Source organism: Chanos chanos, chromosome 7 (genome assembly GCF_902362185.1).
Source record: "Chanos chanos chromosome 7, fChaCha1.1, whole genome shotgun sequence".
Taxonomy (NCBI): Eukaryota; Metazoa; Chordata; class Actinopteri; order Gonorynchiformes; family Chanidae; genus Chanos; species Chanos chanos.
In genome coordinates, this window is record NC_044501.1 from 29,434,227 (window position 1) to 29,457,989 (window position 23,763).

The 23,763-nt window shown below is 40.3% G+C and overlaps 2 protein-coding genes across 2 annotated transcripts in view; one reads left to right on the plus strand and one right to left on the minus strand.

Annotated features, from left to right (window-relative positions):
- Positions 1-2,773: 2,773 nt before the first annotated feature.
- On the minus strand, positions 2,774-9,865 carry kif9 (kinesin family member 9). The gene is made up of 20 exons (XM_030779151.1): positions 9,770-9,865; positions 9,333-9,498; positions 8,709-8,815; positions 8,306-8,536; positions 7,991-8,074; positions 7,705-7,797; positions 7,314-7,461; positions 6,781-6,845; positions 6,433-6,510; positions 6,083-6,151; positions 5,764-5,868; positions 5,442-5,497; positions 5,210-5,300; positions 4,915-5,051; positions 4,483-4,662; positions 4,095-4,303; positions 3,614-3,793; positions 3,344-3,462; positions 2,997-3,101; positions 2,774-2,884 (listed from the first exon to the last, which is right to left on the minus strand). Exons 1-20 carry the CDS (start codon positions 9,863-9,865, stop codon positions 2,774-2,776), a joined length of 2,430 nt encoding a protein of 809 aa, XP_030635011.1.
- A 9,097-nt stretch (positions 9,866-18,962) lies between these two features.
- prkdc (protein kinase, DNA-activated, catalytic subunit) overlaps positions 18,963-23,763 on the plus strand; it is a 40,013-nt gene continuing 35,212 nt past the window's right edge. The window contains exons 1-13 of the mRNA XM_030779643.1: positions 18,963-19,128; positions 19,607-19,683; positions 19,779-19,883; positions 20,326-20,400; positions 20,504-20,612; positions 20,686-20,798; positions 20,893-20,992; positions 21,213-21,268; positions 21,387-21,417; positions 21,532-21,689; positions 22,231-22,377; positions 22,733-22,897; positions 23,327-23,495. Of these exons, the coding sequence (XP_030635503.1) occupies positions 18,963-19,128; positions 19,607-19,683; positions 19,779-19,883; positions 20,326-20,400; positions 20,504-20,612; positions 20,686-20,798; positions 20,893-20,992; positions 21,213-21,268; positions 21,387-21,417; positions 21,532-21,689; positions 22,231-22,377; positions 22,733-22,897; positions 23,327-23,495 (1,471 nt within the window). The remainder of the gene's footprint in view (positions 19,129-19,606; positions 19,684-19,778; positions 19,884-20,325; positions 20,401-20,503; positions 20,613-20,685; positions 20,799-20,892; positions 20,993-21,212; positions 21,269-21,386; positions 21,418-21,531; positions 21,690-22,230; positions 22,378-22,732; positions 22,898-23,326; positions 23,496-23,763) is intronic.

A 23,763-nucleotide genomic window follows, 5' to 3' on the forward strand; every position in this document is an offset into this window, starting at 1 on the left:
TGTTTTAAAACAAAAATGTGTGGAAGGAAACAAAAAAACAAAAAAAGTTGTAGAGAAAAGTTGTACTAATGTTTAGAATGCTCTTGAAGGTTTTCAGTCAAGATCTGAGGAAAAAAAAAAAAAAGAAAACACTGCTACCTTCACTACCGTAGGAATTTCATTTACAGCGAATCTGGTTAAAAAAAAATCGGGGGGAAAAAAACAACACATTTTTAATCCTTTTAAATGTAATTTATACTTGTAATTATAGCTTTTGTGTTCTGTCAAAAGAGCTGGTTTATTTCTTGTTTGGGAGAAGAAATTATGGGATGAAAGCTAAAAGGGTTGCTATGGTTTCCACATATCATTAAAACACTAGATTCAGACCAGAGGCCTTGTCACAAAGCTTTAAACATATCCCTGTATTGTCATATCAGCCAGCTGTTCACAGGTGGCAAACATATTGACATATTGCATTACTCAGCACCAGAGCAGTGGCTCTGGAGATAATGGCAAATCATATCACATGCAGGATTATATAAATGAATGTAATTATGATATATATATATATATATATATGTATGGGGAATTTGGAGTTCATCTCTGTCCAAGACTGTATCACTGAAGACAGGCTTACCTGTTTGTCCTATGCTCTCGCTTGTCTTTTGAGATCAATCCAAGACGTTTTCCAGTCATCTCGGACCATACTGCTCCGTTTTTTTTTTTGTTTGTTTTTTGTTAATGGGATGGAGTATTCCCAGTCTCTGTAAGTGTGTGAGAACCGGGCAGAGAGCTTGCAGCCAGGTAGTCACACACTCTCAGGTTTAATACACGGAGCAAAACCCGCAAAATATTTGACCATCAACTTTTAAAGCACCTGTCATGAGAGGAAGTATAGGAAACATTCTTCAAACCGTTGTTTCCATCAACACACGGTACCATTCTTTTCACTTCTGTTACTTCTTTAACTATTGGGACGGGGACTTTGAGTGCATTGACATTGGGGTCAAATCTGTTTCATTGTAAAAAAATTTTTTTTTTTAATTTTTAATCTTTTCTTTCAGGGGAACAACCCCTAGACAGGTGTGTGAAGGTAGCAGGTGTTCCAATCTTTTCTTTTTTGGGGGGGAGGGGGGGTGGGGGCATATGGTTTTAATCTACCTTTTTTGGTAAAAACTTTAATCTGAAGCCACTGAAAAAAATGCTTAGTGTCGTGTGAATAGTGTATAAAATAGTGAACAGAGAGAGAGAGAAAAAAAAAAAAAGAAGAACAGAAGGATGTGGAAACTGAGCCTGTCTGTGCCAAGACCAAGCAAACCGTCTGGGACTGAATCAATCACATTTTAATCCAGACAGGTCCAGAGCAGGTATGCCTCGCATGTACATTGGCTATATTGTATTTTTTTTTTCTTTAATATGGAGTTAAAGAGGAGAGAGAAAAGTGTGTTTATCCCTCAACCCTTTAAAAAAAAAAACAAAAACAGAAAAGAAATAAAAAGATGCTTCGTTTGACCATTTTTTCCAACCAATCATCGCTCTGCTTTAAAGCCGCCATTGCTCGTATCAGATGGCCTCTTTTGAAGAATCAGGTCAAAAGACTAGCGTTTGTGTTTTTAATTTAATTTTACTAATCGTAGCTTTTTTTTTTTTCTTTTTTGGTGTTGCTCTCACTGACTGAAATTCAGTTTTGAATGATAACACTTTGGGAGTGACTGATCATTGTATTTTTTTATTAAACATAGGTTTTAAAAAAAAAAAAAGAAAGAAAATCATGGTTTTCTGAAACTAATGGGATTCACTACGTTTTCAGAGCAGAACAGATGTTTTGATCTTTTTCTTTTTCTTTTTTTCTCCTTCTTGAATTCTCTGTAGGGTTGGGGTTGGGAATGTGGGGGTGGGGGTCGGGGGTCTGTTTTTGCAAAGGGGGTCGGGGAAGGGGGAGGGGGACGGAAGACTGGGGATGGAGCTCACCCAATCCAGGACTGTAACTAGTGAATTTGTACAACCAAAGAAGTCTATTTTGTGGTTCAGGAATAATAAAGTTTACTTTTCATTTAATGAACTGATTCCCAGCGTCATGTGTTTGTCTGCCAAACTGTGAGGCGACGACGTTACAGCCATATCTCAGACATGCTTTACTGACCTGCTCTAAAACACCCAACAGAAATCTCAGCAATTCAAAAGATCAGTTACCAAAGTTTTAATCACATCATTTTCCCCTTAAATTTCACTGTACTCTCATGAAACATAATATTACTGACAGTGTTTGCTTACAAAGGAAATCCCGTCAAATTTGAATGTAGTTGGTGAATGGTCTGTGAAAAGACCTCATGATTAATTTTATATTCAGTTCCAGAGAAAAAGGACAGTGGTATTTACAGTGCACCTCAGCACAGGCCTAAGACATTGTGTTTGTGAGGTCACTGTTGTCTAGGCAACACTAACTGAACAAATAAAAAAGGCCTGCAAAAAAACCCTGTAAACACACAGATCATGATAAAGCTAAGACTGAATCTAACTGCACTGTTACAGAACCTAGACCAGGTTACCACTTCAGCATGCTTGTGTATCATACAGCATTCTGCAAATTATCAAAAAAAAAAAGAGAAAAGTCTTCAATGAGGTACAAGTGTGGTCCTGATTTTTGGTGTAAACTCTGATGGATTCTTACTCTTTCGGCACTGATCCTAACGGACAGCAAGTTTTATTTCTATCAATAGACAGTCATACGGCTTAATCAGAAACTGCCAGTTTTGTTGTGGGGCAGGTTGCTGTGGCAGTGTTACCGCCCTCTTCAGGTGACAGAGAAAATAGCAGGGAATTTGACTCTGCCTGCTCCAGTCCCCATCCTGCTGCTGCTTCTCCTCCTCTGTCCAGAGCCCTGAGACTGTGGCCTGCTGCCCCTCTGCAGAGACAACAAACACACATACCAATGCATGACTCACCATGTGACGTAAAGAGAGAGCTTTCATTTCTGTCTCTGCCGTCGAGGTTTAGCAGAGGTACAAAGCTCTCACCCTCTTGAGAGTTCTGTTGTGAGCGTTGTAGAAGGAAACGGCATTCGGACTGTCAGGTCGTGGCGTCTGACGGAGGCACGCGGTCCGGTCCTCTTCGTCCTCCTCCTTCTCCCAAAACACATGTATTTACAATTACTTCTTATGCGTTTTAAGATGCATATGATCTGTGTGAGTCAATTACCAACGATCCGAAAAACAAACTTGTGGAAAATGCAGAAATACATAAAATGTTTTTTTTACACTGGTGACTGTGAAAACCCTATTTTATATCTGTCAAACAGAGACTGGGTTTTAATCGCAGCCAAGGGAACAAAAACTAAACATAAGGTTCGGTCCGTCGGACTGACCAGAGCCAGGGCCTTGTCGACAGGAACCAGTCCTGGTCTCAGTGGCCCGTTATTTGAGTTCAGGATGGTCTGCACTTCCTCAGGCAGCAGGAATGACTCATTGTACCAGATCTCAAACTCTGGATAAACATTGTGGATAATAAGTAAGGATTAGAAAAGAATTACTGAGGAATAACCAAAGATTAGAGATGAATGAGGCAGGTTTTTAACACCCACATAATAATAGCACGCCCAGTGCTTCCAGAAGAAAACCAGGGTGTAAAAGCTCACCTGTGAGCAGACGTATGCGACACTGGTCCACCAGGTGCTGGCAGTATCTGACCTCGGCTTTAGTGTTCACCAGTTCCTCGTACTCCTGCCTGTAACGACCTTTTAGTTCCCGCAGACGCAAAACCAGAGACAGTTCTTCCTCATCCAACACAGGCTCCCCCTCCACACCCACAAACTCTCCTGGGAGTGACAGAGGTATTTACTCTTAACCATTCACCATCAAGAGAACCACAGGTGGAGATAAAACTCTGAACGACTCTTGTATGCCACCTGTTAAACTTAAAGAAACCCCCCTGATGTCGAATGACATCATTCCTTTTTTCCTTTTAAAGAACTTCAACTATGTTACGCTGGGTGGATTATTTAAAAAAGGAAGCAGGAAAAAAAAGTCAAGTCATACTAGCGCAAATGCTATTGTTACAGAGTGGCCCAAAAGTTATTAGTAATACTAAGCCTGAGGGTAAACTTGAGACACACAGACCCTGGCTAAGCCTCTGTTCCCTCGTCGTCCGAAGGTCGGAGGCAGTTTTGTCGATCTCTCGTTTAACCTCGTTCACAGTATCGGTTAACGTTCGCAACAGGGCTCTCCTCTCCAGCAACACGGCCTTGTTCTCCTTTAAGATGCGATTAATCTCACTCCCCCGCTCTACTTTAAAGTCCTCAAACGCCTCTTCTTTGGGAGGAGGAGAGCTGGCAGGAGAAAGGAAAGGGTTCTGGGATAAGCAGAGAGATTTGTCTGGACTTAATAGTCATTTAGTCATACAAACAGTCACTGTCAACTCAAGCCTATGGACCAGATGCAGGTCTCACAGCTGTGAGGGCTCGTGCAATGAGACAGCTTCAGGCCTGATCAGGGTTGTCAGCCTTACTCAGCCCTGGTTCCAGCCAGCTGGGTTTCCTGGTCCTGACTCTCAAGGTTGGGATCTTCCTGCCCGGCAGGTCTGGGCCCAGGACCGGGGGCCTCCGCCTGCCTGTTCGGCCCCGGGCTCCCTGCATCGCCTTTCCTGCTGACGAAGAATCGACAGGAAGAGTTGACTGGGATCATCTGGCTACAGATGCAATACAGGGTGTTTTTTTGGTTTGTTTGTTCGTTTGTTTATTAGTTTTGTTTTGTTTTTAATTTTTTAAAATGAATTTTGAAGTGTATAACCAATTGAACCGACTTTTAAACTTTGGATGCTCTGTTTGAGGGATTAGTGTGCTTGATTTTTCTTCAAGTATTTGAACTTAAGATTCACCTAAACCCTGACGAGAACACTTCAGCTATAAACTAACACACAGAAACAAACAAACACACACACCTGCTCATCTCTTTGGCCCGCTTGGCTTTGCTTCTGTTGGGTAACACAGACTGGACGTATCTCTCTGAGGGAGGGGCCATCCCAAGTCCAAAACCCCGCCCCTCCAGCTTGCCCGCCGTCCCCTTGGGCTCATGACGCTGAAATTCAGGTGATAATGTGAAAACAAAGAGGAGTCAGCCATTCAGAGGACTGAAGGGAGCCGTGTCGGTCACTCCCTGAGGGGCAAACACTGTAAAGCGTTATGGGTCTGAGTGACTTGTGTCTGGTACTAGTTAAAGGCCTTAAGTAGTCTCACCTCCTCAGGAGGAGGTCCTTCTGTTTTTGCAGTTTTCTCCACCAGAGAGTAGTCTTGAAGAAGCTTCTCCCTGATTCTCTGTTCCTGCTCCCTGTTTCAAAATGCAACCCCAGTGAGAGAGCTTTTTTAATATAAAGAACATGAGCAGGATTATAAATGTTAATAACCAATAATACCTCAGCAGGAGTTATGCCAGTAGAACATTAACATTAAAACAAGCGCCTTTACTCACTGCATGGCTTGTTTGAACTGGGCAAACACCTCCTGGACCTGTCTGACATTCACAATCTGTAAGAAAAAACAATAAAGCTTGACATTAAGACTGAGTTAATGATACTTGTCTACCCTAACCGAAAACATAAACAAACAAATAAATAAGATGTAAATTGACTGATACATAACCATAACCAGAATACAGAAACATATCCTGTCCTCTGCTTTTGAAAGTCATGCTGTTGGTTTATGTGGAAAATTTAAGTGTCTTTTATGTTAATTATGACATTATGTGTCAACCAATCAAAATTGGCTTGATTTTGGTGAGTCACAGTGCTCACCATGATCTGATTGGCTGAGCCCTCCAGGTACCTCCTGACCTGACTCTTCACCTCAGCCACCTGAGTCTCCGACAGGGGCTCATAGGACACGCCTCGGCGGTTTGCCTGAATGGGGAGGGGAGACAGATTTATAAGCAACACAGAACAGAATCATATCTAATAAAAATATATATTGGCTGTCTAAATACAGGACCTGCACCCAGCAGTATCAGTCAAAGAATTATGAGGATTCCTCAGTGAAAACACTGAACAAATATGCCAGAGAGTGTGGGGAGAAGGCATAACCTTTCTGCACGTGTGTTTGTGCACCCACACTAACCAGTGTGTTTTGAATGGACAGCTCCTGCTTCAACAGTCGGATTTCTTTCTGAAGTCTCCTGACCTGGAGCTGTACACAAAGACAAAACAAAAAACATTCACCATGTTACAAGCCTCCTATTCAGTCCCAGTAACATCTGTGACATTTGACCTTGATCAGAGAAAATCTAGAGGTGACTTTGGATCAATTCTGAGCCCCTGGATTAAGAGGACAAGTCATTTGGGAATGTGTATGTGTTACTGAAAAAAATGATTATGAAATGTTTCGGTTCAAACTCCAGAATTGCTCTCTAACTGTCTCTAAGTGTCATTCCATCATCGACCACTCTTCTCTTGCCTAACGTGTCTCACCACAGGGTCATCGTGTTCGTTAATGGATGGGACAGTCCGGACACACTTCATCCTGCTGGCGAATCGTAGAGTAGAGAGCTAGACAGAGGGCGGGACAAAGGAGAGAACGTCCTCCAATAAATGACAGTTCTGCAACAAATGCCACGTGGCATGCAATACCTTCAGCCGATTCAGTTGCAACGTTTTGTAACTTGTGAAATCTTGAGGAGGAGAAGTCTTTATGATCACGTCTGATCGCTACATTTGAAAGGGTCACATAAAGAGAGATTAACAGATGTGCCCTGTTTTGTTTTGGGTTTTTTTTTCTTGCCTTTTTTTTTATCTGGTTAAACAGACGGTCGAACTCACCGTCTCCTCTATCTGTGCTGCCTCTCCGTAAATGTTGGCCACCAGTACTGTGTTACAGTTCCCACCTGCAAAAGCACAACTGGTTTACACGTCACAGTCAGGCCAATCACTGGGATGCTGGGACTTACTCTGTTTCTCACTGTCTCAAAGCTGTTTGCTCATTTGAAGAAGTCTCACACACACATGGATATGCGATGTAACATACAATGCTTATTTAAGATTAAAATAGCTATTGTGAATGCTGGATTTCCATAAAAGACAGTATGTAATACAGTATATTGATATACCGTTTCATTCATATGATACAGGGTATAGGTTTACACCTAATACACCACTAAAAATGATATATGAAGGTCAGTTAGTCATAAAGGAAGAGGTTTTAAAAGTACTACATCTCTGAATGTGTGTTCTGTGGTCACGTCCATATGGAGCGTAAAAAAATGAAATTGGCAGACACACTGAACAGCTCTGAAATAAGAGTTTAGTGACTGAACAGAGCTTGGGCGGGTTACGGCTGCAGACGGTGGGCTCACCGAGGGAGTCTTTGAGTGCATGGGTCAGCTTGCTCTGTCTGAACGGCACATGCTCTCTCCGACGGTCGGCCAAGGCCAGGATGGCCTGTTCTAGAAAGGACAAGGACTTGTTGATATACATGGCCTCCTTCTGCCCTTGGCCCTCTGACTAGAACAGAGAGAGAGAGAGAGAGAGAGAGAGAGAAAGAGGTGTTAAAGGTCATTTCTTGCTATAGAGAATACTTATAACATGACTGTAAATGTTAAGAGCAGGATGAGTTCCTGCTAAGCCCTTAGAAAAAGAAAAAAATCTTCAGAGCAAGGCAGTGTCCTGTTTTATGTCTTATGTATGTTTACGTGGTTTTACTGTGTCATGCACAGTCATGTGGTTACAACAAAGAGAGGAACTCACACCAGTCTTGCTTAGCCTCTCTGATCCTGCCAAGTCCACTAGATTCAGTTTGGAGGTGACATATTTTGCGTCTGACTGCGTGCAGGAACGAGACTGTGCCACACAAATAGACAACAAAAAAAAAAAGTTGTTCAAAACCAAATTACAGTTACATTTCTATTTAAAGACCCTCCTTTAGACAGTCTGTTGGTAACAATTCTGATGCTTGCAGCAATAATGTTTGCATGCAGGAGGTCACTGAAAAGAGTTTGGGTCTGTGCGTTTCTTCCGAACTTCTTTCTCCCACCTCAATGTGGATGGTGAAGATACAGTGAGACCTGGAGGAGTGCTTGTTCAGGGCATGAGCTCCTATGATACGATTCATCTCTCCCTGCCAACAATAAGGGCACTTATTACACACTCTCACTCATGCAACTTTTTCACTGTCATGTGGTATAACCCCAGAACACCAGCCAAATGACCAAAACAGGGGATCAGTAACACCACAAGACACTGAAAGGCCCTGAGGGTATCAAGTATACAGTCAGACCATACTGTGAGAGAATACATGACCCATTCCGTTAGGTACCGCAGGACAACATCTGGTCACATGATCTCTTACCTCAAAGAGCAGGTTGAGAGCCTCCTCCTCGTTATGTATCGGGTGTAACGACAACCCTTTCACCCAAATCCCTCTTCCTGCCTCCTCTATCACGGCCATGTTCCCCCCCTGTGGCCCCTGCACCCCCTTCACGGAGGAGAGCAGGTCCACCAGCGTCTCGTTGTAGATCTCCAGGTAGGACAGGCGTACAGAGAAGGAGTAATCTGCTCGAAGCTCTATCTCCCTGAACACCTGAAATTTCAAAGGTGAATGTGCATACCACTGGTAAAGCCAATACACGCAAGTTTGCTGGACTTTTTCTCCAAGTCAGAGATATAAGGGCTATTGAAGTCAATTCTCATAGATGTACAATCATAGCAGGATGTATTGGGCCAGGTCAGCAGTGTCCCTGGGGCGGGTATACCTCCTGTAAAGCCCGTGGAATGATTCCTCTCTGTCTGTAGCTCTCTGTGGCTCCAGTCATAGTGTATGTCTTTCCAGCTCCAGTCTGACCAAAGCACATCACCGTGCCTGATTCACAGACACCCACCACAGGAGGAAATACCATAATGGGACAAAGAGTAATAACAGGGTGGACATTACTTTGGCATTTTTATTGAATGAGAAAATTTTCAGTGATTCAACTCAGTTACATCCTATCCTTGGTTCAATAATTTGATCGACAGGCCAGTTCGTTTACATTTCATGAAAAATATTCTTGACAACAGTGCAATTTTAATCCTTATAAGAGCTCATTTAAAGTGCATGAATGTACGATTACTAATCTTCGAATATTTTGTATTCATATTTAATGTGTGCATGTGTGTGTGTGTGTGAGAAAGAGAGAGAGAGCGAGACAGAGAGAGTGAGAGAGAGAGAGAGAGAGAGAGAGAGAGAATGTATAAAAATATTTGTGTGTATGTGTGTGTTTGTGTGTATGTGAGAGAGAGGGACAGAGAGAATGTGTCTGTGTAACAATGAATGTGTGTGTGTGTGTGTGTGTGTGTGTGTGTGTGTCTGAGTCTGATCTGGAAAAGAGCTGACTGACCGTTATAGCCTTCCAGTGCTCCCAGCACCACACTGCGAGCAACACATTCATACACCTCCTCTTGTGACACATCGTGAAGCACTCCATCCAGATGGAAGGACCAGGAACTCAGCTGATTATTCACAATGCCCTTCCTGGAGACTCTCCTCTGATGGATATTCACTGTCTGAGAAAGAAGACAGAGAGAGAGAGAGAGAGAGGTAGAGACAGACTAGTCAAGAAACCTAAACTCACTGTCTTCAGTTTAATTCTGTTTTGAGTATTGTTATTTGCTGAATAAACATAAGTCGAACAGAATTCTGAAAATTGGTTTTGAAGCAACAATGTCTAGTTTAGCTTAAATTATGAAGTGCTTTAAAATAAATAGACTATACACTGTTCGCTTCTGGCTGCGTGAGTGTGTATGTGAATGAGTGTGTATGTGAATGAGCATTTACCTCCTTGTCAGGTAGGTATTCTATTAGGTCTTGAGCGAAAGCAGCCGTGGGTCTGGTGCGAACATACACCCTCACCTCACTGCCAGAGGCAGTCATGACCCCTGGAAAAGATCAACGACTGACAGCGTTGGTTGCAGCTTTCGTTATAGTAAATAGTTCGAGATAATGCATGTGTCTTTGGGCACTGTATCTTTTCTCATGTTTAACTAATATGTTCAGCTTACATACGCAACGAATTCAAACGGTTAGCTAACTACACATCGTCCATTAATCGAAAGACCATTTTGAAGTCTCCACGCTTATTAAATTTGCTGGAGAAAACTGCTCACCTTTAATGTTATGTGTCTCCTACACTTTCAGTGAAACAGCATGTTCTGGAGTCAATCTTTTTCCAAATTTGCAAAGAGTTGGAGCGTACTAGCTTGCCTGTGTTGGTACAGTTGCCATGGAAACACTGTGTTTACTCGCAGGATGACGTCCTATCACTGTACATAACATACAAAGGAATACTGTATTTAAGTGCTTTCCACATCAAAGTAGCAACATTCAATACTTTCGGAGTTTTCCAAAAACTAATTTATAAGAGATTTGCTTCTCAAATATATTGCATTTCTACGTTTACAACTCTATCGTATGAAAATAAAAGCTTGGGAGTTTGAATGTGTTTATCCACTCAAAGTCATATGTTCATCCCTGCAAAACAGTTGACTCAAGAAATGCCTGATTACTGTATTTCGCTACTTGCTAGGGGGAAACTTCTCATTCAATTCAGACTACTGTCTCTTCCAAAGATAATGTTTGCCAGGCCTTCGGGTTCTGTCCAGGGTCCCACTTCTAATGCATCTGTGCTAAAATTGTCATATTTGCTTTTTTCGATCAAATATTTTTGTCTTGGTAAAATATTTAATTTATAAGTGAGGGCAGTCCATTACTCTCCGAATACCATCGTTCTTTGTGGCCTTCTGTGTCTCCACATGACCAAGCATTGCACTGACCATGCACTGCACGATCCACTAGTTCAAATATGAACTCATACTAGCATATACGCATCTTCTCCGTAGCATTACTGACTTATTCCTACTACTGACTTTGTAACTTCAAATGCTATTTCATATTCTTTCATCAAAGTAATTACTCACCACACCATAGAGGAGACCAGGGACAGCTGTAACAGTTTTAGGGATTTTCCCAATAAATATAAAAACCATTTAGACTGGAATAGCCAATTTGCTATATTATAAACTTCAATGTGTCAACTACTAAAACAATGTATTTAAGTGGTTTTATGAAATATGTATAAGTTGCAAAATTGATTTAAATACAGTCACTCCATGGTTACAACCGTCCGAGTGTATAGCGACAGTTGTAAGCCATGCCAGGGACGGTTGTAACATATCTAAAATGTACATAATTAATCAATCAAGTACTCAAAATGAAAAAGATTATTTATCATTCATGTTATTGTGACCATACATTTCTTTTTTTAAATAATGATGCCTTTTTTTCACACTACATGACAAAAAATAGTGTAGTCAAATTAAAACGCTACAACTGTATTATAATTATTACAATGGTGGTCAAGCAATGCAAGCAAACAGTGAGCATCCCATTAACCAGGGTATTTCTATACAAATGAAATGATTTACGTTGAAGACGTTGATGTTGATGATCTAGGTTTTTAAAATAGAAATGAAAGTCACTGACTACTTCAGGGACGGTTGTTACAACAGTCCCAGTATCACCAGTCATGTTTTCACCTCATGTGCACTTGCCTGAGTGCTAGTATGACACATGTTAGTCATTTCTATTTTTAGCGTACAAAACAATGATTCTAATAATACTTGGTTTGATTCCTCGACATTTGATCTCAGGACAGTATCCAAAAAATAAATCGGATAGAAAAGTGAGTCAGATAGTTTTACCTCAAAAGAAAAAAAAAAAAAAACACTTTCGCTGATCTCTGAGAGTTTTCAAGTGTGGCTCCTTTTTGTAAGCAAGAAGACAATCTAACTGAGCATGGACAGAGTGAGTGTAATCACTCTAGCTTGTGTCTGATTGGAGGAATTCAAGGTGTCCCTTCTTAAAACTGTCCCTGGTCTAGCTTACGCCACATGTGTTCAGTCAAGTGAATATGAGATTTCATTAATTGTTTATAGATGAACAGGAGCTAGCCTACATGTCCCTGTGTACCTCCATCAGAGGACCCCTAACCAAGACTGAACCTTTTGCTGCAATAGAGACCACAAAATCTTCTTTTTAATCGGAAGTCATGAAGCACAGGTGTACTTTTACGGATTAGAGGTTTAAACCCGTTTTGAAAACATCGCAGGGACACATAGACACGAAGAGACTGAAATTCATGTCTTCATGTCTCAGCTGACAGAATATATCAGATTTAAGGTAGAACCTGTTGGCAAAAAATTACTCTCCTTTAAGATAACCACTGTGGTAACCATGATAAACAATGTAACAATAATGTATTCATTATTATAGGAGTGAATCAATGTAATCATTTATATTAACAGCTATATCTATACAATCCTTTGTATTGCAAGAAACATCAAGTTCTCTTTGTTCAGAAAGAAGAGACCTGTGTGGCCCTTTAGGGGACAGCATGTGAGATAAGGTCGGCGCCTCTGCCAGAGTGTTGTGGTCAGTCATAATATATGGAAAGAGAACGGCGCCTCTGCCAGAGTGTTGTGGTCAGTCATAATATATGGAGAAGGTGAAATATTCCAGGTTTGTGATATATCTTACTCCACCACTTAGCAGGGCAGTAAATATTGGTGACGACGTATGGTAAACCTAAAGGAACTAAACAATAATAAAGTGACATAAACCAGCGATGAGAGGAATCTGTGAAGATGGGCTGGCAGAGATGCCCCACAGACAAAGAGACAAAGTAATGTGTATCTTTTTTTTTGAGAAAACGTGTATAAAAGCCGGTGCTTTGTGAGAAGGCATCAGTCACTCCCCGGGACCTGACTCAGTTTGTTGTATGTCTTTTGAACTATACAATAAACTTACACTGCATCTGACTCACCGTTAGACTCCTATTGTTTGTCTCAGAACAGGTATCGTGTGGCGTTGGGACTCAGTCTCATTTGGCCCAGGCTGAGAATTTCACCCACAAACCAGTCCTCTCTTTCTCCTCAGGATGTGGTCTCTTCTTGGTGTGTGTGTTGTGTATGGTGCATGCTGATAAAGGTGAATTGTCACAACAGCTTCTGTTAAACATGTTCTGCTTCAATTTAGTTACTTCCTATTCACGTCCTGGCTGTTGCTAACCATTTGGTATCAATTCAGCAGTTCCATGTGACATTCGTCCCATCTCAAAAACGCACACTGGTGTTTGGTAGAGTTCTCAATAATAGACAGATTTTCAGGCTGGACTCAGGATTGGAGGTTTGAGTTAGTCTGCCCTGGGAACTGCTTTGTTTCCAGAAAATACTGTTGCACTCTCAGTGTGGGAACAGGCCAGAGATACAGCTCTCTCGCTCTAACAGGCCTCAAATTTACACTTAACCACAGTAAGGACATAATAGAACAGTGTGACGACACAGTTAGTGCTCTTGTCAGTAAGGACCAGATTGGATCAGTGATAAGTGTACATTTCAAACGACTTGGTCAACACTTGTTGCAATTTTAGCCACATTATACACTGATACAGATCAGTCTTTGTTGTGTCACCTGCGTTGTGTGTATATGTGTATGTGTGTGTCTGTGTGAACGAGAGTGAGTGTGTGATAAAGGCGGAGTAAATATACTTTTTAGTGAAATGATTTTTGATTTTCGGCAGTGCAGGTTAAAGAACTCTTCCAAAGTAAGTCAGCTTGCCTAAAGCCAGTGACGTCTCAATTGAACTGAAATGGGGATTTGCTTGACCTCAGTGAGTTTCAGGGGGTTTATCCTCCTCTGTGTTTTCTATGTTGTTATGGCAAACCCAGTAACCCTAAACGATTACGAAGCTCCAGAGGTAAGCACTCATTATGTGTGTAATGAATGGGTTTTGAAAGTAGACATTCTAAATGCTTGCTCTTTTGTGGTAATAAAAGTTTTATTATAAAGAAAAAAATACCTTGGACTGTCATTAATATTATTATGCGTATTTTAAACTTCCCCTTTTTTTTATCTCACTATGTTTTGAAGGCTAAAAACCAAATATTACCACATGTATAACATTTAATTTGTAAATGATAGACAGTGTTAGTCAATGGATTAATTCAAATAATGAGACCATCGATACATTTTTTCCATTGTTTTTCAAGTGTATGTAGTCATCTATAAATGATCTGTAAATCTGAAATGTCAAACAATACATTTCACTAACCTATAATAATAATAATAATAATAATAATAATAATAATAATAATAATATTTATTTAGAGCCCAATATCACTATTTATAGTCTCAAAGGGCTTTACATGTCTATAACAAAGTCAAATCAAAATTATATCATGCATAAGTTCTAGAAAAAAGAAAAAATAAGACAGTGATTAAACATCTGGGGAGACAGTAACACAGGAGAACCTGTGGAATTTGCAGTAGTCTTTCGTTTAAGCGTCTTTTAAAAAAAACTGATATAATTTGCGACAGAAAAAGCTTGATTTAGGCTCTACTTTATTTTGTTTCAATCAAGCAATTATCTTATTTACTTCAAATCTGGAATTTGGAAACATTCCTGAATTATAGTCCTGTTACTTAACGAAATGTACAGTGAACAAAAACATAATATAGCCTACAAAACCAGGCCGATAAAACGTAAAACGGTGAACACAAGTAACCTTCCTTCCCAGGAACAAAAGTAACATTCCGTTCAGTCTAAGATAACTCAGAGGGTCCGTTCAGGACTTGTTATGAATTACGCACGTTGAAACCTTGCTGTGCTTCACTATATATTTAATCAAGTGGCCATGCACTCTCCTTAGCAGGTCTCCTCTCATGATAAAAAACAAAGACACTGTTAACATATCTTAAAATACAATGAGATTAAAATGACATGAACTAAATAGAGCATTCCAGTTTTGTGAATCAGTTTCTTATTTGTTTCCAACAGACAGTTCTTCCGACCGAAAGCGATATCTTTGAAAATTTGAATACTGAGAACTGTGTTGGACACCTGTTGAACCAAGGCATTAACGATTACGAATCTCCAGAGGTAAGCACTCAATATGTGTGTAATGAATGGGTTTTGAAAGTAGACATTCTAAATGCTTGCTCTTTTGTGGTAATTGTATGCCAGTTTTATTATGAAGAAAAAAATACCTTGGACTGTCATTAATATTATTATGTGTATTTTAAACTCCCAGTTTTTTATCTCACTATGTTTTGAAGGCTAAAAACTACCAAATATTACCACATGTATAACATTTAATTTGTAAATGATAGACAGTGTTAGTCAATGGATTAATTCAAATAATGAGACCATCGATACATTTTTTCCATAGTTTTTCAAGTGTATGTAGTCATCTATAAATGATCTGTAAATCTGAAATGTCAAACAATACATTTCACTAACCTATAAGACAGTGATTAAACATCTGGGGAGACAGTAACACAGGAGTAACACAGAAGTTTTGTTTTTTTTTTAAAAAAACTGATATAAATTGCAACAGAAAAAGCTTGATTTAGGCTCTACTTTATTTTGTTTCAATCAAGCAATTATCTTATTTACTTCAAATCTGGAATTTGGAAACATTCCTGAATTATAGTCCTGTTACTTAACGAAATGTACAGTGAACAAAAACATAATATAGCCTACAAAACCAGGCCGATAAAACGTAAAACGGTGAACACAAGTAACCTTCCTTCCCAGGAACAAAAGTAACATTCTGTTCAGTCTAAGATAACTCAGAGGGTCCGTTCAGGACTCGTTATGAATTACGCACGTTGAAACCTTGCTGTGCTTCACTATATATTTAATCAAGTGGCCATGCACTCTCCTTAGCAGGTCACCGCATTTCCTCCTGGAACTTCCACCCAGTACATAGCCGATTACTTTGAAGATTTGTATGACGAGAACTTTGATGAGCAAGGACAACCGTCGGGAGAAGGCATTAATGAGCAGTGAGAGAATACGTTTGGATGGAAAAGCTTCTCAGTTTGAGGTGGTAAGCTCTAATACCTATCCATCAGTGGACCAGAGATTAAAACAAATCATAAATAAATAAATAAATGAATAAATATTGATTATACTAAAAAGAAAGACTGTTATACGAAGCGACAAACATAATAAAATGTCATCATATCACACAACTGTAAACTCAGTGTACCCTTGACACACTAGAGGGCGACTGTATTCAAATATATCTTAAACTGATCTAAAATAATGAACTGTTTCATGATTCTTTTATGCAGAAATAATTTCAAATGTATCTTTCTTTTTCGGGGTCCTGTTTGTTTGTTTACATTGTAAATTTGTTATTTGAGATAATACATAAATAATATGTATCTTATTGTAGTTTTATTTTAGACTGATTATAAATATATACATACATACATACATACATACATACATACAGGGCTGCTTGAAAGTTTGCGAACCCTTTAGAATTTTCTTCATTTCTGCGTGAATATAGTAACATCATCTGTTTTTCACACAAGTCCTAAAAGTAGATAAAGAAGAACCCAATTAAGCAAATGAGACAAAAATATTATACTTAGTCATTTATTTATTGAGGTAAATAATCCAATTCTACATATCAGTGAGTGTCAAAAGTATGTGAACCTTTGCTTTCACTATCTGGTGTGACCCCCTTGTGCAGCAATAATTGCAAATAAATGTCACTGTTGGTCAGTGTCACACATTGACATGGAGGAATTTTAGCCCATTCCTCCATCCAGAACAGCTTCAACGCTGGGATGTTGGTGGGTTTCCCCACATGAACTGCTCCCTTCAGTTCCTTTCACAACATCTCTATAGGATTAAGGTCAGGACTTTGACTTGGCCAATCCAAAACATTAACTTTATTCCTCTTTAACCATTCTTTGGTAGAACAACTTGTGCGCTTAGGGTCGTTGTCTTGCTACATGACCCGTGTTCTGTTGAGAATCAGTTCACGGACAGATGTCCTGACATTTCCTTTAGAATTTGCTGGTATAACTCAATTCATTGTTCCATCAATGATGACAAGCTGTCCTGGCCCAGATGCAGCAAAACAAGCCTAAACCATAATACCACCACCACCACGTTTCACAGATGGGTTAAGGTTCTTGTGCTGAAATGCAGTGTTTTCCTTTCTCCAAACATAACGCTTCTCACTTAAACCAGAAAGTTCTATTTTGGTCTCATCATTCCACAACACATTTTTCTAATAACCTTTTGGCTTGTCCACGTGATCTTTAGCGAGCTGCAGACGGGCAGCGATGTTCTTTTTGGAGAGCAGGGGGCTTTCTCCTTGCTACCCTGACATGCACACCGTTGTTCTTCAGTGTTCTCCTGATGGTGGACTCATCAACATTAACATTAGCCAATGTGAGAGAGGTCTTTAGTTACTTAGGGGTTACCCTGGGTTCCTTTGTGACCTCGCAGACTATTACACGCATTACTCTTGGAGTGATCTTTGTTGGTCGACCATTCCTTGGGAGGGTAACAATGGTCTTGAATGTCCTCCATTTGTACACAGTTTGTCTGACTGTGGATTGATGGAGTCCAAACTCTTTAGAGATGGTTTTGTAACCTTTTCCAGCCTGATGAGAATCAACAACTCTTTTTCTGAGGTCCTCAGAAATCTCCTTTGTCCATGCCATGATACACTTGCACAAACATGTGTTGTGAAGATCAGACTTTGAAAGATCCCTGTTCTTCAAATAAGAGAGTAGCCGCTCACACCTGATTATCATCCCATTGATTGAAAACACCTGACTCTGATTTCACCTTCAAATTAAATGCTAATACTAGAGGTTCACATACTTTTGACACTCAAAGATATGTAATATTGGATTATTTTCCTCAATAAATAAATGACCAAGTACAATATTTTTGTCTCGTTTGTTTAACTGGGTTCTTCTTTATCTACTTTTAGGACTTGTGTGAAAATCCGATGACGTTTTAGGTCATATTTGTGCTAAAATATAGAAAATACTAAAGGGTTCTCAAATTTTCAAGCAGCACTGCACATACATGGCCCTAAACCGTAAGCTGAATTTCAAATTTTACTGAATTTAAATATAAGCAAGCATCCACAGTCAGTTGTCAGTTAATGTTTTGATTTCTATTAGTATCAACTTACTCTTCCTGCCTGTTTAATGACAGTCACTAACGGCAAGGCGTCAATAGTGTTAGGAAGGACTACGTGATTAGCACTATTGTAAAACTGTGTTACTGCTACTATAAAACAGCCCGTGTGTTTGTCTGAGGTTTGATGACGTGTGTCTTTCTGTCCTGTAGATGCAAATAGAGGACCTGAGAGGCAGTTTAAGAAGAAGATGCTCACATTGTCCCAGCATTCTCTGCCAGAAATAAGAATTAAAGAGATTCAAGTCAGAAAATTCTGTAATAAACCTATAAAATCTGGATGTTTGATTCTCTTGTATTTTTTTTATGTCATTTGTCATCAATATGTTGCTTTCCAAAGTATTTAAAAGGTGGTTTGCAGCCATATGCCCCACAGGGACTAACGTGGGTAACTAATTAACTAATGCATGGGGTTTTCTTGTTTTTGACAACTGATGTATAACCCATAACATAATATAATCTATAATATATGTATAATATGAGAAATATACATTACTATCATAAACACATACAAACACACACACACACACACACACACATATCTGTGATTCTGTTTTCTGTCTTCAAAGTTTAACGTGACTGATTTCTTGAAACCTCGTTCTGCTGTTAGCTGTTGCTGGTTAACACAGAACTACTTAACAGCGTGTCACTGCAAGGTCACACCTAATTTTCTATGTATACACTACACGATTGAACATCATGAAACGGCTCGAAAAATGAACTGAGAAAATGCCGGTACGTGGCGACCTCTAGCGCTCAGTGGAATAACTTCCACCCGACTGAACGGACTTACAGGAAGTACGGAGCTCGTTGGCTGCCGGTGGTGCTTTGTGTATGTGAGCTGCGTGAACACGAGTTTATCACCAGCCTTACTCACCCTGCCCACCGCTCTCTTAGATGTAGCCAACTTTAGATCTGCAGAGTGCTCAGACTTTGGCTTTTAGTGACGAGCAAGCCATGTCGTCTGATAGCAGTAGCGATGTTGGCGGGATTCAGGGTTATCTGAACAAACTACACACTTTTCTTGGGAACACTGAGACAAGAAACGCTGCTCTGATATGTCACGATATCATTGGAGACTTGGGGCAAGAATGCATGATAACCAAGAACGAAAATACACTGGGTATGTATTGAAAGCAAGATATACGTCCTTTTACGTTAATTTTATTCATTGTTACTTCATTATTGGGTTCAAACTTAGTCTTCTACTTAAGGATGAATGATCAAGGGTCCGCCACTTTCATTTCGCTGTTCAGATAATAATAATTACCTGAGTTAGATCGCTTGCTAACAACTACAGGAGTCTGCACTGGACTGGACTGGTAAGCTTAACACTGAACCTGAAATCTGGTGGAGCTACATAATTCTGCAAGCCTTCTATGACTGTTGCTATGTGCGTTTGTATTTGGGGGCAAAGCAGAATAAGAATCTAAGGGGAACCTCAGGTTAATCTCTTCAAACGTGTTAGCATTATTAACATTAGCTGGTTCTGCTGTACGAGATTCGCAGTGCAGACCAGGACCTTGAAATAATCTGTCCGGTAGCAGTTATAAATTTTTAGTATAAGTTCCAACCTCTTGACAATAAACTGTCTTCAACAGTTTTCCAGACATCCTTGCTCTTTGCCAAGGAGGAGGGTTTACTCGCCTTTCTCAGAAAATCTCTGTGTCACGAAGAAGTAAGAAATCTCTCATTCATCTATACAACTCGTACACGGGCCTCTAAAATGCGTGTAATGTTTTTGTGTTCTCATATTCACCTCTGGTCTTGTAGCTACGGGACGCCAGAGTGGACATTCTCAATCTCTTGATGAACTTCATTCAAAGGGTTTCTACCAACGTCAAAGGCTGGGATAGGAGCTATGCCGTAGAACTCAAGGTATTGCTGTTTTGTTTTTTAAGATTAAATCTCCGTGATTGCGCGCGCGCCCACACACACTGAACAGTGAGCAGTGAATTTGACCTCTGCATTTAACTCATCCATACACACCAGTAGTGAGCACACACAACCAGTAGGCACAAGAGCAGTGGGCAGCACACCTGCGCCTGGGGGCGGGGGGCAGTTGGGAATTAAGTGCCACCTTAGCTGTGGATGTTTTCCTGCCAGTCCTGGGAATCGAACCTTTCAGTCACAAGCCTGCTTCTCTAACCATTAGGCCACGGGCTTGCCCTTTTCCACCATCAAAAAAACCCCCAAAAAAACAAATTACATGACATTACATTAATGGCTGTGTATAGTAAAAACATTCACTGTAACCATAGACACTTTAAACTGTCTGGTTTATGTTAAGAGTGATTGAGTTGTCTTTCTGAATGCCTAGGACGCTTGTCTTGTAGTCTTCACAAAGGATAAAGCAGCCAAATGCAGATCCCCTGCTTTGGAACTACTGATCAAAGTAAGTCCTGTTATTACTTTTCAGTTTCAAACAAAAACAGATGTTTATTAATGATTGATTTTTTTGTAGAGTGTAATAATGTTTTGCCTTTAACTTCTTTTAGGTAATATATCTAACCAAAGACTCCAGTATTGCCCAGGATTTGAAAGTTGGAGACATGTTCAATAAATTTTATGCTGAACTCTGCCAGAAAAACAAATTACCTGATACAGGTGAGTACTCCATATCTACCTCATAAACTCGTACATTTTTTTTTTTGTTCTAATTCTGTTGCATTTCCAACAGTACTTGGAAACATTTATGAGTTGCTTGGAGTTTTGGGAGAGGTGCACCCCAGCGAGATGGTCAACAACTCAGATAAACTCTATAAAGCTTACCTGGGAGAGCTGAGAGGACAGGTGAACCTGTTTTTTGACAATGAGTTCATCAACTGTTATTTTTTTTTTGAATATCGGTTTATTGGTTTCTCACTAATAATCGATCTGCCTTTAGATGACCTCAGCTACGAGGGAGCCCAAACTGCCCGTAGTGGCTGGATGCCTGAGGGGAGTCACAGCACTCATGGTGAACTTCACAAAGTCCATGGAAGAAGGTGTGTGTGTATGTATGAGAGAGAGAGAGAGAGAGAGTGTGTCAGTGATTGAGTGTCTGTGTGTGTGGCCTGTGTCTATCTCTTGTGTTTTAATCCATTCAATTGACTTTATAATAAGGGTACTACATTTAATAAGGTATTCTCTTTCTCTTTTTTTATATGAATAATCATGTTTGTTTGGTAATTTGATGTATATCTTTGTTGCTCTTTTTAAAAACAGACCCAGCAACTTGTAAGGAAATCTTTGATTATTCTCTGAAAGCCATCTGTCCACAGGTGAGCACCAAAACATTGCCTTATTTTATTACTTAATCCTCATTTAATTTTTGTCTCTGACACTCTTTCATTCCCATGTTTGTATGTATTACAAAAAATAATTTTGTATTGTCACCAGACTGAGATGAGACGCTATGCGGTCACCTTTGGTAAGTATTTCAGATATCCTCCCCAAATTATTCTTATTAACTCTAATAATATGCGTCTTTGTGTCCATCTATATATTCTCCCGTCCTCCATCCCCCTACCACCCACCCCAACAGCTGGACTCCGCCTGTTTGCTAAGCATGCTAACCAGTTCAGTACCTGCCTCATGGACCACTATAAGACCGTTTTTGACGTCATGTCCAAACTGTGTGGCCACATGAACGCAGAGATGAAGAAGACCAGCTACTATGCGCTGGAGTCTTTCCTCAAACAGGTGAGGCTCTGACAAAGTGACGGTTTGTCATTCGACACGTCTTTTAAGCACGTTCCTCAGTGCAGCTCCAAATGAACTGTCTTTGACTACAAACAAACACGACTCTTAGTGTGTTCTGACTCCATTAAGAATAGAGTGTTTGTTAACAGTTTGACCGATTTACGTAGACTAGGAAAAAAAAAGACTACAAGTTCCACACGGAGCGAATTCTCTTCCGTGATGTTTAGAGTTACAGTGGTGCTAGATAAGAAACGGTAGTAATAGTTATGTAGTCTCACTCCAGATCATGTAAATTGAGATGTTTATGGTTTAACAAGCCTCATTAAAAGAAGGTCCAGTTTCTTATCGAGCCTCATTAAAAGGGGGTCCAGTTTCCTACAAAAAAGGGTGATTTGTCATAATCACAATCTGGTTAAATTAATGAGAAGAAGACACATAGTGAGATCATCTCCATTGTCTTCTATTATTCATATTAAAGGATAAATCGATATTGATAATAATGGTGAGAGTTTTCAGTGTGGACTTTTCCTCTACTCCTCAGGTGGCCTCTCTCATGGCCGAGAACGTAGAGGAACACAAAGGCAAACTCAGGTTCTTCATGCAGAAGTTCTGTGCCATTATCAAGACCATGGACTCCACACACAAAGAGCTCTCCATCGCTATCAGAGGATACGGACTTTTTGCAGAGGTGAGCTCCTCCCAAAATCATTCTCTCCCTTTCTCATTCCATCCGTTGCTCTGGGCTCCTTTGGTCTGAGGTGACTTTGAGTTGCATTGCGTCCACATCATTGAGCCAGACTGAGGGGTTACGGGGATTCTCTCTACAGTAGGTTTGCTGAACACGTTGGATTCTCTCTTTGGAATCAATGTGTCTTTGCATGTCCACTCAAGTAATTGTGCAATGTAATCCTGGGATTGTAATTTAGATATTGAATTAAGTTTAAAAATGAGGGGGGGGGGACTGTACAGCTGTCCTGGTCCTCATATGTCCTCTCTTCTCTTATGTGTGTGTGTGTGTGTGTGTGTGTGTGTGTCCTGTGTAGCCGTGTAAGGTCGTGTGTCCGCAGGACGTGGATCTGATGTACACTGAACTCATCCAGCGCTGTAAGCAGGTGTACCTGACCGAGTCCGACAGGGACGAAGACAATCTTTACCAGCTTCCCAGTTTCCTGGACTCCATCGCCAGTGTCCTCATCCACCTAGACAGAGTACGACTTCACGCTGGCCTCTCTATGGCCTCTCCCCCATGGAAATGTGATAGACTGATTATTACACTCCTATTACTACTCTTCTACTGTCCTCCCGCTCTTATTTTCCTTCAACATTCTTGCATTCACATCCGATGTAATACTGAACTTAGTGGTTGCGCTTATGCAACAGACTGCTCCTTAATGGCTATACACTTGGTCTGTATTATGCCTGTCGTAGAGGTCTTTTTGGATAAAGGTGTGTTCAAAATGAATGAATGTAATTCTAAATACTTAAAAGTTCTTCTTTTTTTTACCGACCAAGAGAAGTGTTTTTGTTCAATGGTTGATGCAGTCTTGAATACAGTGTGTCAGTATGTTCTGTGAATTGATTATGTCTGGATTAACCTCCGGGTTCCAGCTCTTACTTTTCTCATACATTCTGCTCAGATCCCGGAGGTGTACACGCCCGTGTTGGAGCGCCTCCTGGTGGTTCAGATCGACCACTTTCCCCAGTACAGCCAGAGGATGCAGCACACCACCTGCCGTGCCATCGTCAAGGTGCTGGTCGCCATGGCAGCCAAGGGCCCAATCTTGTGGAGTTTCATCAGTTCTGTGGGTGAGTGTGGGCCAGTAATCTGTACATACGGAGCTGATGTTGCTGGGTGGTCACATTCTGTATTCTTTGATTTTGGACATGATTAAAAAACGACTGATTTTACTATGGCCAAAGTAAGTTAGGCTACAGTTCCTCAAAGACAAACGAACTCTCTAGATTTTTCTATAGGAAGAGCTCTGTGCCCTTTGTAATGTCTTGCTGTTGACCAGATCACTGTTACAAAACATTGTTGGAAACCAAAGCTATTCATGTTTCTAATCATTGTGAA

What these genes read in the sequence shown, in the direction of transcription:
- kif9 (XM_030779151.1), bottom strand. Translation starts at nt 9,865, where the DNA reads ATGACTGCCTCTGGCAGTGAGGTGAGGGTGTATGTTCGCACCAGACCC. An exon ending in ACGAACACGATGACCCTGTG is followed by an intron (nt 6,152 to 6,432) that starts GTGAGACACGTT and finishes CTTTGTGTACAG; the next exon opens with CTCCAGGTCAGGAGACTTCA. An exon ending in CGGGCCAAAGAGATGAGCAG is followed by an intron (nt 4,663 to 4,914) that starts GTGTGTGTGTTT and finishes TTGCATCTGTAG; the next exon opens with CCAGATGATCCCAGTCAACT.